Here is a 16,139-nt window from a genome sequence, read left to right on the forward strand (position 1 = left end):
CATTGGATTCTCTTTAACCACATTAATAAGAGTGAGATTATATTATCTGACAGCGAAGAAATCTCTCCTGTCATTACCTGCGCTAAATGTATTTGCTGAAATGCTTGAAGATCACTGACCCAAATATGTGTTTTCTTATTTCACTGGCAGCCAAACAGTCTGTAACAAGAGATAGATGTGTACCTGCCGGTAATGACCCCCGAGCGTTCCGCACCAGCTACATTCTCATCCAGTATATAAGACGTACACAGTCCATGACAAGAAATGACTCTCAGCTGTTTTGATTCTTGGTGGGAAAGAGGAGACCTATGACCGGTGCTTGGGAGACAGTTATGGAGGTTTGTTCACACTTTTATAGAAACTGTTCCATGTACTGAAAATACAAGTTCCTGTACTGGGTGAGTTATCATCATCATTATCAGTTGTTTACATACAAGCGTCCATGACTTCAGTCCTCGGTAAGAGAAGAGTTCAAATGAAAATGGTCAACTTTATGTTTTTTTGTTTTTTTATCTCTGTATGATGCAGATTTTTGATGTTATCTAAAGTAACCATGAAAACCTCTCCCTTGAGTTCCACCACCTGTAATGGTAGGGGAACTTGTTATGGATTCGGTATGAAATCCCGACGGTCAAAATCCCGAATGGGTCAAAATACCGACAATGACAAAATCTTGACAAGGACAAAATCCCGACATTTAAAATCCCGACAAGGACAAAATGTCGGGATTTAAAATCCCGACAAGGTCAAAATACCGACATATAGAATGTACAGGTGAAAGAATCAACATGACTTTCGGTAGACAGGTTGCGAGGTCAACATGGGTTTTTTGACCCGAATGTCGACACAGTTGACATGGACACAGTTGGAAGTGAACCGCAGCCCCTCGCATCGCTCGCCATGCTTCGGGCATGGTGCCTCTATTTTATACTCCCATCAAGCCCTAGTGGATGGTAGGGCATGAAATGCCGCCTGTTGGCACGTGTCGGGTCAAAAAACAGTGAAAAAACTCATGTCGACCTCGCGACCTGTCGAAAGTCATGTTGACTGTTTCACCTGTACATTCTATATGTCGGTATTTTGACCTTGTCGGGATTTTAAATGTCGGGATTTTGTCATTGTCAGGATTTTAAATGTCGGGATTTTGTCCTTGTCACGATTTTGTCCTTGTCGGTATTTTGACCCTGTAGGGATTTTGACCCTGTCTGGATTTTGACTGCATCCCCTTGTGACACCTCTTCCACAGCCCTGTAAAGTAATTACCACAAAAATCCTGTCCTTCCATTTCTGGCACACGTATACGATGTCATAGTGCCACCACCGCCGCTGAAGTGATGAAGGGCCATTACGAGGAGCAGGCTCTGTGCATGTTGAGGACAAGGTGAGAGGGATCTGGAGGGACCCAGAGAGGTGGGGAAGCCGCCGGAGGGACACAGAGTAGCGGGGTAGCTGCTAGAGGGACACAGGACATGGAGATGCTGGAGGGACACTGACAGTGACAGAGGCAGATTTGTGTATAAAGGGCACTACTTTGGGCCTTATATGAATAAGGGGTTCTACTGTGGGTTCTACTGTGGGCATTATGTGAAAGGGGCACTATTACTGTGGAAATTTTGCGTAAGGGGTGCTACTTCTGTGTAAGAGGCCTTACTACTGGGTGATGTAATATGAATAAGGGATACTATTGTGTGGTGTAATATGAATCAGGGGCACCACATGCAGTGTAATGTGAATAAGATTGTGCTAATCTTTGGTGTAATTTGAATTGGGGGTACTGTTATGTGACCATGCTCCTTCCTAGTGAGGCCACTGTCATTTTATAAAGTATGGGAGGAAGGGCGCAAATTTATAGGTGCTGAAAACCTTGGACTAATGTGTGTGTCTGAGTGTGAGTGTGTGTGTGTGGGGGGGGGGGGATGGACTGTATGCCCCCTCCTGGAGGCTTCCTGTCTAACAAGAAGTCTCCTGATTCCGAAAATGAGACATCGCATGGACGAGATGACCAGCGGGTCTTACGCTCCCAATCACGCAGTTTGAGTCTCAGTGAATGAGACAGGGAGAGTGTGGCGCAGGTGGAGGAGTTTGTAGTGTACACAGGAGAGAGATACAAATGAAATAAATGGCTAATTACATCCTCTGTTTTCATGCCACATAAAATATTTGCCATATAAGCCTTTGACAAATCCAAATCATCATCAGAGTAAATATTATCAAGCCTGTGTGCTTTACACATAACAAAAAAAAAAAAAATTCTTATCGCCGCCAATTAGGCAAACAAATCGCAGATATAAAATGACCTCCGTCGCCAGAGCTGCACACTTCCAACCCGACAGCCTAGGAGGACAGCAATGGAACTCAATGTCATCTGCTTGGTGGCTGCAGTCCTGACTCTAGGGACTCAAGCGTACCTACCTGTCAACTGTAAGTGTCTCCTGACATGGTCCCGTAAGGACTTCTTGCCTTTAGAATTACACAAAGAGCAGACAATAGTTAGTGTGCTGCAATTATACAGCATTGTTGTCTAATGTGCTACATTATTATATTACAATATTTATATATCATAAATATGATTTAGTTGCTATTTGTATACCGGGATTCTCCATTATTGATATGGCCAGCCCTCTGTAGCTCCCAATTCCCTTCCCCCCCCCCCCCCCCAACGCAGGACACTGCCGCCTTGGGTGGGACTGCCCCGCGAAAATCCGGACAGTTCGGAGGTATGCTATATCTCTCCACACTTTGGGCCATATTCCATTAGCAATCGGAATTTACCGCTGCTCATAGATTAACCAGGGACTATCCTATTGACCCTGATGCCGGCATGTTGATAATAACTGCTGCCACTTATCGGAGATTATGCTCACTGAAAATTTAAAGGGGCGAATAGGATATGGCCCCAAATCTTTCTCAGAGGTTTAATCATTTCAGGCAGAGAAACAAAAGATAGTCATATGATATAGGAGGGTGGACTGGTAGGATGGGGAGGTTTTACAGTGCACAGTGTAGATTGAACTTAAAAGGGCCATTAAGAATTCTAGCACGTGCCACGTGACTGTGGTTGCTATGGCAGTAGCGCATGCAGGGGGGTTTCTGAGTACCCAGAAACCCATCTAGGAGTCTCTAAGGAAAGCTGAGGGTGCAAGAATTTTAATAATCGACCCTTGGGAACCGGAGATATCTGACTTCAAAGCAGTGGTCCCCATCTAAGCCTGTTAATTGCTTTTTTTCCAGTCAGATATTTCAGGTTCTGTCTAACTTAGAGTTTTTCTGAGGGTATATTCCAAAAGCTGGGACTCTCCCCCTTTGATGGACACTAGTAGCTTGTCTCTACTGTTCCCAGAACCAGAGATATCAGCCTTCCAGCAGCTGGTTACTGCTCCAGCTCCACACACCTGGTATGTAGTTTTATATTCTCACTAGGTGATTCATCGCGCCCTACGGGCGCTCTTCACACCGTCGTAAGGGGCTGCGCCCCCTTAATTTGTGAACATTTGTATATGAGAAAGATGGTTAGAATTGTATGAAAGATGGCCTGTATTGCAACTTGTGTTATAGGTGAAATGTGTTAAATAGAGAGCATATGATGTGGAAGGGGTGTGTATTGTTTTGTTTAATTAAAAAGCGGTTACAGAGTAAGATGTACATTGATAGTGTGGAGGGTTCAGTGACATTTGTGGGTGGGGGGTGGGGCTGTGTGTGCATGTTGTTTAGGTGTGTGTGTGCAATAGTATAGTAGGGTGTTTTTGAGTCAGCAGCTCCCCGCTGGCGGAGGTCACGACACAGGAAAACAGGAGGCTGGGTAGTGATAGGGGTGTGTGGGAATAAGGGGGACTAAAGAGGAGGGTGGGAGATACTGTACTGCTTCTGCCAGTGGGTGAGGGTCCAGTGTGGCAGTACAGGAGTACAGGATGGTGGCCCTGAGTCAGTGTCTCCTCCTACTGGGTAGGAGTTCGGGTGCATGAGAGCAGGAGGCTGGGCTATGAGGCATGATAGGGGTATGTGGGCAACACAGCGTCAGCGACTCCCCAGTGGTGGAAGTTACGGTTCAGGAGAGCACGAAGCTGGGTAGTGATAGGGGTGTGTGAGTATACGGGGGACTAAAGAGGGGCTTAGAGGTGCCGTGAATTGCGGGAGGGGCGGCTGGGGGGTGCAGTGAATCAAGGGAGGGAGGGGGCGCAGGTGTCCGCAAATCGCGGGAGAGGGCGGGGGTCCACAAAGCGCGGGAGGGGGCGTGAATCACGCGAGGGGGGGTTACGAATTGCGGGAGGGGGGGTGCGCGGGGGTGACGTGAATCGTGGGAGGGGGGCGTGAATCACGGGAGGGGGGGTGCGCGGGGGGTCCGCGATTTGCGGGAGGGGGGGCACGGGGCACGGTGAATCAACCTAGTTGGTTATATATTCTTGTAGAAGGATGGTAGGATGTTGCGGTCATTCAGAATGCATTTACATAAACAGTAATAGTAGCAGTAAAAGATCTGAATTAAAGCACCTACAGTAAAACAGAACAGGTGTTCTATATTATACAAAGAATTGGTTGATGATGTCTAGGTTGACGTGCACATAGTTGTCACTGGAAAAAAATTGCCACAAGAAAAAATCAACACAGAAAGGTCAACACATGTAAATGTTGACATAAGTGTGACACCTCATTGGTGTCCATGTCGACACATGAGAATGAATATGAAAACATTCAAAAAAAGAAAAATAAATTTTCAAAAACTCATGTCAACCTTTTTCATTGTCGACCATAGCCGTGTCAGTGTTTTGCATGTGCCATTTAATCCTGGGGTTGCCGTGAATCACGCGCGGGGGGGGGGGGGGAGGAGGTGAGGGGTGTCCGCGAATCACGGGAGATGGGGTCATGGGTGGATGCCGTGAATTGCGGGAGGGGGGGTCACGGGGGGGTGTGGGTGCCGCGAATCGTGGGAGGGGGGGCGCGGGGGGTTGCAGTGAATCGCGGGAGGGTGGGTCGCGGGGGCGGGGGGTTGCCGCAATGACAGGAGGGGGGTCAGGGGGGGGAAATCGCAGGAGGGGGGGGTGTCACGGGGTGTGGCCGCGAATCGCATGAGTCGCTGGGGGTGCCGCAAATTGTGGGGGGTGTGCTGCGATTCGCAAGAGGGTGCCGCAAATCGCCACAAGAAAAAATCAACACAGAAAGGTCAACACATGTAAATGTTGACATAAGTGTGGCACTTCATTGGTGTCCATGTTGACACATGAGAATGAATATGAAAACATTCAAAAAGTGAAAAATAAATCTTCAAAATCTCATGTCAACCTTTTTCATTGTCGACCACCATAGCCATGTCAGTGTTTTGCATGTGCCAATTAATCGTGGGGTTGCCGTGAATGGGGGGGGAGGGAGGTGGGGGTTGTCTGCGAATTGCGCGGGAGGGGGGGTCGCGGGGGGTTGCCGTGAATTGCGGGAGAGGGGGTCGTGGGGGGTGGGTGACGCGAATCGCGGGAGGGGGGTCGCGTGGGGGGTACCGCGAATCACGGGAGGGGGTCGCTGGGGTGCCGCAAATCGCCACAAGAAAAAATCAACACAGAAAGGTCAACACATGTAAATGTTGACATAAGTGTGGCACTTCATTGGTGTCCATGTCGACACATGAGAATGAATATGAAAACATTGAAAAAGTGAAAAATAAATCTTGTCAACCGTTTTCATTGTCGACCATAGCCATGTCAGTGTTTTGCCTGTGCCATTTAATCGTGGGGATGCCGTGAATGGGGGGGGGGGAGGAGGGAGGTGCATACCCAACATGACCCTCTCCAGGAGGGACACATTGCTCTGTTTCTGAACTTTCTTCTTAATCTATGGATTACCATCACCTGTGCTTAAACACCTTTCTTATCAATTACCCTGTTTGAAATGACAGGTGATGACAATCATAAATTAAGATGGAAGTCCACAAACAGAGCATTCTGTCCCTCCTGGAGAGGGTCATGTTGGGAGGTATGGAGGTGTGGGGCGCTCACCTGGTGTGTCTGGTGAGTAGCTGTGTCTTTGCTGTGTAACATGGAGAGGCAGAGGGTGTCTGGCACTGTCTGTGGGCTCACTGGGCTGGTTCTCTGTCATGTGACTCAGAGGCTCCACCCAGGGTTATATCTCCAGACACACTTTGAGTGACAGATGTAGCCAAATATATAAGAGATTGGCAGATTGCTCTGCTTCCTGAATTCTGATCCCCTGGTCCCCAATACCGTTTGATAGGTGGGATTCTGTAGTTTTTAATTCCATATATATATATATATATATATATATATATATATATATATATATATATATATATGTATATATATATATATATATATATATATATATATATATATATATAAATTTATTTTTTTATTATTATTATTATTTATATACATTTGGTCTATCTATAATACTTTAACTGATCTGGCATATACTGGGTCACCTAAGTGTCCATCTCCGTGCTTTGCTCCGCCCCTCTGGAAACCACCTTCTGAAAATCCTGCCTTTGCCCCTGTATGGTATGCAAACACAACAGAATTAAAATTCAGCCTGAAGAAACAAACAAGGGACAGATAGTAATGGTAACTTAAATTCCTTATAGCCTATCACAGCGAAAAATGTAAACTGTGGGCCTGATTCAGACCTGATTACTGGGCTGCAAATCTTTGGTGCCCAGTGATCAGGTAAATGCCTCAGGCTGCGATCAGGGCTGAATCGGGCTCAGTCTCTGATGATTAATATGAGATCCGCTGTTTATACACAATTAACATATGTTTCTGTTCTTAAATAATGTACAGACAGGTGCGGAGTCCAGCCGAAATCACGAGTTAATTGTGGCCACGATGGGATTACTCCGGATGAGTGTACAAACAACGGTTGCTGCTTCGATAATTCTGTGAGTGACAGTGTCTGGTGTTACAATCCCTGGCAAATTGAAGGTAAAACATAAATACTTTCTAGAATTCAATGCTTCAGTTTTAACTAAAATTTTTGAATTTATGAAACCAGAGACGTGAACGGAACCTGAGTTTCGTTTCAGAGATATCTATTATATTTTGTTTTTTGGTTTGGTTTACAAATAAATAAATAAGTGTCATCGGGTAGTTATTACAATATACTGAATAATACCCCTTTCACACTGCAGCTCTTAACCGGTATATTGACGATTTTTTTATGCCTTTTAAAAGGGTTAGACCTGCAGTGTGAATGCACCAGTCTGCATTTACCGGTTACAAGTAACGGGTAAAAAGCAGAGACCTACACGGTTCAGAGCCGTTTTTTATGCACTGTGAACGGCTCTGAACAGGTATATAGGATTTAGGCAGTAGCTATGAGAGCGCAGTGCATATGTAATGAGCCGCTCATTACATGTGCGCATATGTAATGAGCAGCTAATTCATATGCACTGCGCTCATTACCTATGTGCATATGTAATGAGCGGCTCATTCATATGCACTGCGCTCATTACATATGCACATATGTAATGAGCGGCTCATTACATATGCACCACGCTGTCTTATAGCTACTGTCTGTCCTGCTTTCACACTGCACACCTGCTTGAGACCCGGTATTTTAGTGCGGTGTGAAAGGGGTTTAAAACTGTAATATACCATTTTAAATACCATTTCAAAATACCGGGTCTCAAACGTTTAGGCAATGTGAAAACAGCATTAGTATAGACCCCCATTGATTTATGTTTAATTACAGAACATTCAGAATAAAGATAGACTGATACCGCTTTCATACTGCCAAAACGTTTTAAAAAACTGTATTTTTAAACAGTATTTAAAACTGGTCTGAGCCTTCACATTGCAGTAGATTACCGTTTTAAATACCGTTTAAGTACCATTCACATCAGTCGGAATCGGGACATCTGTCAGAATGAACTTAGGTCTACAGTCATTAGGTCGACCCCACTAGGTCGACTGGCAACAAGGTCGACCTGACTTAAGGTCGACATGGGCCAAGGTCGACATGACTTAAGGTCGAATTTGCATAAAGGTCGACATGAGGAAGGTCGACTGGTCATAAGGTCGACTTGGGTTTTTCACTTTTTATCCGAATGTCGACACAGTTGACATGGACACAGTTGGCAATGAGAATCGGACCCTCGCATCGCTCGCTTCGCTCGCGATGCTTCGGGCACGGTGCCTCGCTGCGCTCGGCACACTATTTTATTCTCCCACCACGCCCTAGTGGATGGTAGGGCATGAAATACCGCCTGTCGGCACATGTCGGCTCAAAAAACTGTGAAAAACCCATGTCGACCTTATGACCAGTCGACCTTCCTCATGTCGACCTTTATGCGAATTCGACCTTAAGTCATGTCGACCTTGGCCCATGTCGACCTTAAGTCAGGTCGACCTTCCTGCCAGTCGACCTAGTGGGGTCGACCTAATGACTGTAGACCTAAGTTCATTCTAATAGATGACCGCATCCCCATCAGTCAACCCGTTTAATCCCCTGAACACGTTTCAGGGCAGAATGCAGGGGCCAGCCTATCACGGGTCTGTAATCTGTTGTTTTGACTAAATACCGTTTCAGAGCCATTCTCACTGCATAAAAAACAGCTCTGAAACGTGTAGGACTCTGCTTTTTAAATGTTTTGAAATACCGGTTATCTTTAACCGGTAAATGAACTCTGGCGCTTTCCCACTGCAGCCTTAACCGTTTTGAAAGGGGAAAAAACGGCAATATACCGTTTAACAAGTGCAGTGTGAAAGGGGTATAAGAGATTCCTGTTTATGAGACGTTGCATAGTGTAGTTTTGTACATACAAAACAAGTAAGGACACATATTCCTGTTTAGGAAAAGAGATGCTGGGATCTAATCGGAATACACATAGGGGGTGATTCAGGTTTGGTTTGCAAACTACTTCTTAATGGACACTGCACTGCAGGTGGGGCAGATGTAACATGTGCAAAAAGAGTTAGATTTGGGTGTGGTACGTTCAAAATGATATCTAAATTGCAGGGTAAAAATAAAGCAGCCGGTATTTATTCTGCACAGAAACAAAATAACTCACCCAAATGTAACTCTTTCCCTGCACATGTTACATCTGCCCCACCGGCAGTGTAACAGGGTGTTGTCCATTAAGGAAGGAGTTTGCCTTTTGCAAACCAACCTGAAAATGATAAGGATGGGCACAGAATTCCTGTTTACGATAAGTCATACTGTGCAATCATCAGAACATAGATAACAAGGATGGACACAAGATTCATATTTTGGAGAATTGATAATGAGATAATATCAGAAGAACATACATAATACATGCTTAGGAGTAGTGCCGATATCAGAACATACTCTACATAATAAAGGCCCACACTTGTGAGATTTTGTCAGATTTGTCCCATTTCAGATGGATTGGGCCAATTTATCTGACAAAATCTGATGTGCCTGATGCTGTAGGACCCGGTGCACAATCCCGCGGGCATTGGGTCTAACCAAGAGATGGATCCTCCTGCACATAGGATAAATCTCGAGTCAATCAGGTCCAACTTGTCCCTCAGACCAGTTGGACAAGTGTAAGGGGGCCAAGAGTAGACCCCGAGATTCAGGAATTAATGATTGGAAGATATTGAGAAGTTGTACTGTGAATGTTCTCAGAGTTATGTAGGGTACACACCAGAATGTTTTGGTCTCCATTCCCCCAATTTCAATCCAATTCCGACTGGTTGTATGTTGGTTGTAGGTAAATGATGCATGTTTAGCTTCGATTCCGATCCTTTGCGCGTCCCCGCTGGTTGTTTGGTCGTTTTACAGATCCTACCTGCTGCAGTCAGGATCTGTAAAAGATCCATTCAACTGGGTACAGATCCAGATCGGATTGGGATTGGGTCACAGATCGTTAGCAGATTGCATGCAGTTCGTGTGCTCCAACAGATCGCGTGACCGTCTCTTGATCTGCTCATGATCTGTTGATGATCAGGATCGTTCTGGTGTGTACAGTACCTAGCATTACCGTCTTGCCACAACCTGGATCATGCATAGACACCACAATCACATACTGACAGTTCCACCTGATTCAGGAATGTGCAACCACTAATCCATTCTATTGTCATCTGTTTCTATACATTTAGCCTCAGAATGTAACCCGACTGCACCGGCTGCCAGAGTCAACTGCGGCTACCCAGGAATCTCCGACCAAGACTGCACATCCAAAGGGTGCTGTTTCGACTCCAGCATTCCCCAGGTTGTGTGGTGCTATCAGCCCACCATTCAAGCAGGTAACCATTAGTGGAAAGATGCAAACAGCTGCCTGGCAGACATCACTCTGTATGTGGGAGGAGTCAAGACTCTCTCTCTCTCTGGAGCACACTGACACCACGAGCTCTCCCTCTTATGCAGCAGCAGTACCAGGCAGTCAGAATGTGAGCAGGACAGTATAGTATGCAGGCAGCAACACAATAGCATCATTCTTGAAGAACTTGGGGCCCCCCATGTCTTAAATGCCCCAGGCACCCCCAAGGCTTAATCTGACCTTGATAAGAGGCGTGGTCATGGCTCTTGGGGCGTGGCCTCTCAGCATGCCCTTGTGACTCTGTGGGGGTAAATTGACTTAGATGGGAGTTCTATTGAAGCTGGGATATTACCCATAGTAGCCAATCAAATTCTACTCCTTATTTATTTAGCACCTTCTAGACTATAATAGAGAAAATCTTAAGTTTGGAAGATTTCCGAGCATCCACAGGAAAAAACAATCAAAATTGGGGAGACCATATAAACTCCACACCTAAACATTATGACCCTGGTAATAACTGAGCCCTTCAACCTGGAGTTGTGAAGCTGCCAAGGTGCCACCGTGACAGTCTTTTCTAGTACGCTAGGGCACTTTTGTCTTTATAATTTAAGAGTCAGCGATTGGTGGTTCTGTACAACGTCCCTTTAATTCCACTTTATATTTTGTTCTTCCTACCAGTGGAACATGACTGCTCCTCTGTAGAACCGAAGACCAGGGAGAACTGTGGTCCTCCGGGGGTTTCCCCTGACCAGTGCAAGGAGAACGGATGCTGTTTCGATAGCAGCGTGCCTGGGGTACCCTGGTGCTTCAAGCCAGAAGTTAAGAAGGGTAAGTAGTTCAATCCTTGGAGGAGATGTACCGAGCCTTGGAATGATACAAAGCGGAGCAGTTGTTCAAAGCAACCAATCAGAGTGGGGCTGTCATTCCAAGGATATAAATGGCTGATTGGTTGCTTGTGAAATCTTCACCACTTTATCTCTCTCCAAAACTTGATACAGTATATATTCACCAATTGTGGTTTTACATATTGGGGCCGATCCAAGGTCGCTCGTTGCAACCCGAATTTGGACCCTGTCTCAACGGTCGGGGGAAAGCTCATGCGCATTCAGGGGCAGATCCAGGATAGAATGACAGGGGGGGCACGTGCCCGGGTGCCCCACCTCTGAATCCGCCACTGTGCGCATTTATGCACACGCGCAAACCCCCAGCAGTGAAAAGCTTTGGTGAGTTACACACATGCCAGGTCGTTCGCTGTGGGGAGGGCCGGGGGGCGTGTAAAGGGCCGCAGCAGGGGATCGCCCAATGTTTTAGAAGCGTCCCCATTAAAACGCTGGGCGTTTGCCCAGAGCAGATGGGAAGATGCCTGCTCTGGGCAGGGGGCCAACCTGAATCAGGTCGATATCCAATAATCTCTGGCGCAGTCAGACTACATGTGACTCCGGATGTCGGGGGACCACAACTAGCCTGTTTCCATTATAATGGCTCCAAATCTGTCCAGCATTGTACATTATAAAATCATATCCTTGTAGATTAAGTAAATACGTCCTTGTAGATTATAAATGATTCTAATACTAATAATCCACATTGTCTGTTTTTCTCTTTGCCCAGAGACAATCCAGTGTGCAGTGATGGCCAAATCCAGAGTGAACTGCGGCTATCCCGACATTAACATGGATCAGTGTTTCGAGAAAGGATGCTGCTTCGACTCTCGGGAACCTGACGCCATCTGGTGTTTCTACCCAGACATAATAGACGGTAAGGCAGACACTGCAGCCTACAGTATGGACAGTATGGGGGACATTTGTCAAATCTTCTAAATATGGCGAGTGGAGGTGTTGCCCAGGGCAACCAGATTCTAGCATTTATCTAGTGCATGCTAGAAAGTGAGAGCTACAATTTGATCGGTTACTGGGGGTCACATTCTAGAAGTTTTTATAACTATAATTCACTGTCACAGCGTAAACCATAAGATCCTCATCATGATGTTATCACTGTATATTTATGTATATCATTTATTTCTTCCTAAACAAATCTAGAAAATGCCCCGTAGGACATGCAGGAGACACAGACTAGACCTTTTGGGGCACTGTGTCAGAAAGAGAAATACCGCCACCCCACCCCCCTTATAATGGTATGGGAAAACCACACATCCAATAAATTTAGGTAGTGTCTACAAAATGCACAGTCCAAAGTTTACAATAAAATAATATTTAATACACTTTAAATACACTCGGGATGAATACACACAAGGTCAAATTGCATTTGGAATTTATTGCATAAGCAAACACATTAATCGCGTATTCTTTGCTGAGTGGACAGAAAAGAAATATCACAGGGAATAGATTGTTGCAAATCAGAAATCCCATATTGCAGAAAGAGAAATACCGCCACCCCACCCCCCTTATAATGGTATGGGAAAACCACACATCCAATAAATTTAGGTAGTGTCTACAAAATGCACAGTCCAAAGTTTACAATAAAATAATATTTAATACACTTTAAATACACTCGGGATGAATACACACAAGGTCAAATTGCATTTGGAATTTATTGCATAAGCAAACACATTAATCGCGTATTCTTTGCTGAGTGGACAGAAAAGAAATATCACAGGGAATAGATTGTTGCAAATCAGAAATCCCATATTGCAAGCAGCAACGTTAAAAACGTCCCAAATATATTGTTATTAAGAAATATCTTGCAACAAGCGTTTAAGCATAGACACGCCCATATGTGGAACTAGACACGCCCTTTAGCAGAGTGTGACACGCCCCCTCAATGGCGTTTAGCAGCACATCCTACTGTAAGAGCATCCCATGTGAAATAGTGAAATCTAAGTCCCATCTTAGTAACTTTCCCCCTTGTCTTATACAATAAATTATGCCGTTACTGCCTGGAGATCATTTATGAAGATTTGAGCTGCTTTGATTGTAAATGTTTTTTGTTTGTTTTTTGCAGTATCCATCATCGAATAAGAACACTGCGCAGAGGTCACCGCTGGCGTTTTGTGGCTGCGGGCTGCAGCTTCCCTGATCTGCCCCATTTTCACACCTCGGCAGCGCATGTATCGTGCCGCAATGATCGCTGCTATCACACACAATGCATAAACAATATTCGCTGCTTTGCAGTCTGTTAGTTCTTGTGTATTTTTTAAACAATACTAAATGTATAACTGTCACCTTAGAGTTTATGGTGGTATTAAAGTGTCCCTGGACATTGAAATACAAACTCAGCAATGTCTGGGGTCTTGGAAGTAGTATGGTGGTCTTTACTGTAGTCTACATTTCGGGGATAGATTCTCCTTCCCCAGGACAATGATCGCCAGGCCACTGCACCTACTCCATTAAAAAGGTCAGGTACTGAAATCCTCCCTAAACCTTTTTAGCCTTCAAAGTGGGATTTGGATGTAGAGAGAGACCTTTCAAGTCCAGATAACCTGGCACAGTCCACAACATGGTCATCAGTAGTAGGTGTGGGGGCATGTTGGGGCGGTTTTGCGCCTCAGATAATTGTGTAGAACACAGCCGGCCAACACCACCTGTCTATTTTTTCCACCTTTAGGTCAATTGCACAGTGGAAGATTCAGGATCTACTACCCAAAATCCCGAATGCATTTTCAACTATACGGAGAGCCCTTGATAAGTCCCTTTGTAGATAGGGCTTCATGATTACTGAAGGCCTCATCTACCAAGAAAACAAAGTTCGGTACTTATATAGCAGTCCGCAGCTTTTTGGGAGGTACAATTGTTTTGAAAGCAGCCTCTCATAAAATAATGTGTCTTTCATTGGTCCTCCAACGGAGGCTCACCCATTTTTACCCACATTCATGAATATGAATTCATAGTTCGCATTGATTATAGCCATCAAGACTATGCTAAAGTATCCAGTGGTGTAACAATGGCACTGCAGCCCAAGCGGGGGAGCCGGCGCTGTGGGGGGAGGCATGGTCTCTGCAGATTCCAATAGCTCTGGACATCTTTATGGAATCTGCTGAAAATGTCCCTCCAAAAATGGCCGCCGCCTTGGAGGAAACAGATGCTAGATGTCCTACTGGATAGAGAGATATACTGTATATATCACTACTTGGAATCTGTATATCTATTTCCCCTGGAATATATATATTGCCCCTGGCAATAAGCATGTCTTGCAACTCCCCGGCAACAAGCATGTATCCCCCAGACAATAGGCATGCAATTCCCTGGCAATGTGAAAAACCCACTGGCTATGTGCATGAAACCCATGGCTACGAGTATGAAACCCCTAGCAATGAGCATGAAACCCATGGCAACGAGCATGAAACCCCTGGCAATGGGCATTTAGGTAAAAAAATATAATACATATATGGAGGTTTGGCGGGACACCAGAAATTCTTTTGGCTGGGGAACGTACAAAATTTGTAGTTACACAACTGAGTCTCCTATGTAGTTGAAGTACAAAGATCCACTTTTTGCAGGGGGAGCGTTGTGGACATTCTTGCTGTCAATGGCACCTCTACAATTGGGGAAATTCCATTGAATCTCAAAGCATACCTCCCAACCACTAACAGGACCGTCTCACGTTTTTGGGATGGTCCCACATCTCGATGGGCCGGCAGTATCCCACGGTGGGGGCAGTTGGGAGTCCCCCCTGCTTGGGACTGCAGAGCTGGAAATAGATATTATTCAGATAGGCAGAGGGGCTGGGGGCGTGGCCAGCAGCTTACACAGAGCGCTGGCCATGCTCCCATACTGACAGAAAAACATGAGGCCGCGCCCCCTATGACATATGTCATGCCCATTTTTCGGGTGAGCACTTCAATTTCTCAAGTGTAAAAGTTGGGAGGTATGCTACGAGTCCCGGGTAATTTGTTTCCACTCTCAACATGGGAAATGAGAAAGCAACACATAAATCATTATTACCATTGCATTCAGCAGCACATTTATTATGCCTCTGGGCAACTGGGACGAACTTACGCCACTGCTTAAAACAATAAAACTTAAATATTGGTGGTGATAACTCCACATGCATTATCAGGTGTCACAGGACATCAGCGGCGCGGGTAAGTGCATCATGTTGCCGGCGCCGCTGTCTGTCCTGCAGTGTGACAGGCAGCCAGCAGGAGCAGGGTGCAGAGCAGGGAGAGCGCCTCTACTGGCCGGCGCCTCGCCGCTTTGCATTCCGTCGGTCCTGGTGCCATCTTCCCTCCAGCATAGGAGATGGACCTCTGTCTGTCTGTGGGTGGTAGCTTCAGGGGGACCCTTGCTGTGTCTGCTATCTATCTCCAGGGTGCCCTGTCTGCTCTATCACTCCAGGGGTGCTTTCTCTAGCTGCTTCTGCAAAAGCCTGATCAGGGGAATGACCTGACTCAATCTGGCAGCGTCTGAACTGACTTCACGTGTGGCAAGTTCTAAGGGTTGGAGAACCTTGCACAACACAGAAATCAGTCTCCACTGCGCTTGGGTCGGATGCATCCCCTCTCCTTTGCCTATGTCATAGGTGGCTGTGTAGGCTTGAACGGCCTTTTTCTGCTCCTCCATCCTCTGCAGCATATAGAGGGTAGAATTCCACCTCTTGTTTAAGGTGATTGTAGGACAAGTCTAGGAGTATTTGTTGGCGCTTCAGTCGTAGACACGCAGTTGCTGAATTGTGAAAATGGCCCAGAATCATGCAGGCCATAGAATACATCACCTGCATGCCCCTGACATTTAAAAAAAAAAAAAAACATTTCTGCACCACCAAATTTTTTGTCTAATATATAATATAATATAGTAAAACATGGGAGGTGTTGGAATTTGCCCAGATGTAATGCCTGCACAATATTGGTGGCATTGTCAGATTGGCTGTAGGTGTCTCCATGGCAACAGCCACGGTTGTCATGTTTTGACCACAGGACTTTATGTAATAAGTGTCCCCCGGCTGTGGCATTAAACTGCTGGCT

At 45.6% G+C, this 16,139-nt stretch overlaps 1 protein-coding gene across 1 annotated transcript; it reads left to right on the forward strand.

The window, feature by feature from the left end:
• The first annotated feature begins 1,334 nt into the window (after window positions 1-1,334).
• On the forward strand, window positions 1,335-13,408 carry LOC146058371 (uncharacterized). Its single transcript, XM_083170656.1, has 6 exons — window positions 1,335-1,381; window positions 6,784-6,920; window positions 10,062-10,208; window positions 10,901-11,050; window positions 11,831-11,977; window positions 13,181-13,408. Exons 1-6 carry the CDS (start codon window positions 1,335-1,337, stop codon window positions 13,195-13,197), a joined length of 645 nt encoding a protein of 214 aa, XP_083026782.1. The 3' UTR covers window positions 13,198-13,408.
• Window positions 13,409-16,139: the final 2,731 nt, after the last annotated feature.

The sequence above is a fragment of the Crinia signifera genome, chromosome 2 (assembly GCF_055691185.1).
Source record: "Crinia signifera chromosome 2, ASM5569118v1, whole genome shotgun sequence".
Taxonomy (NCBI): Eukaryota; Metazoa; Chordata; class Amphibia; order Anura; family Myobatrachidae; genus Crinia; species Crinia signifera.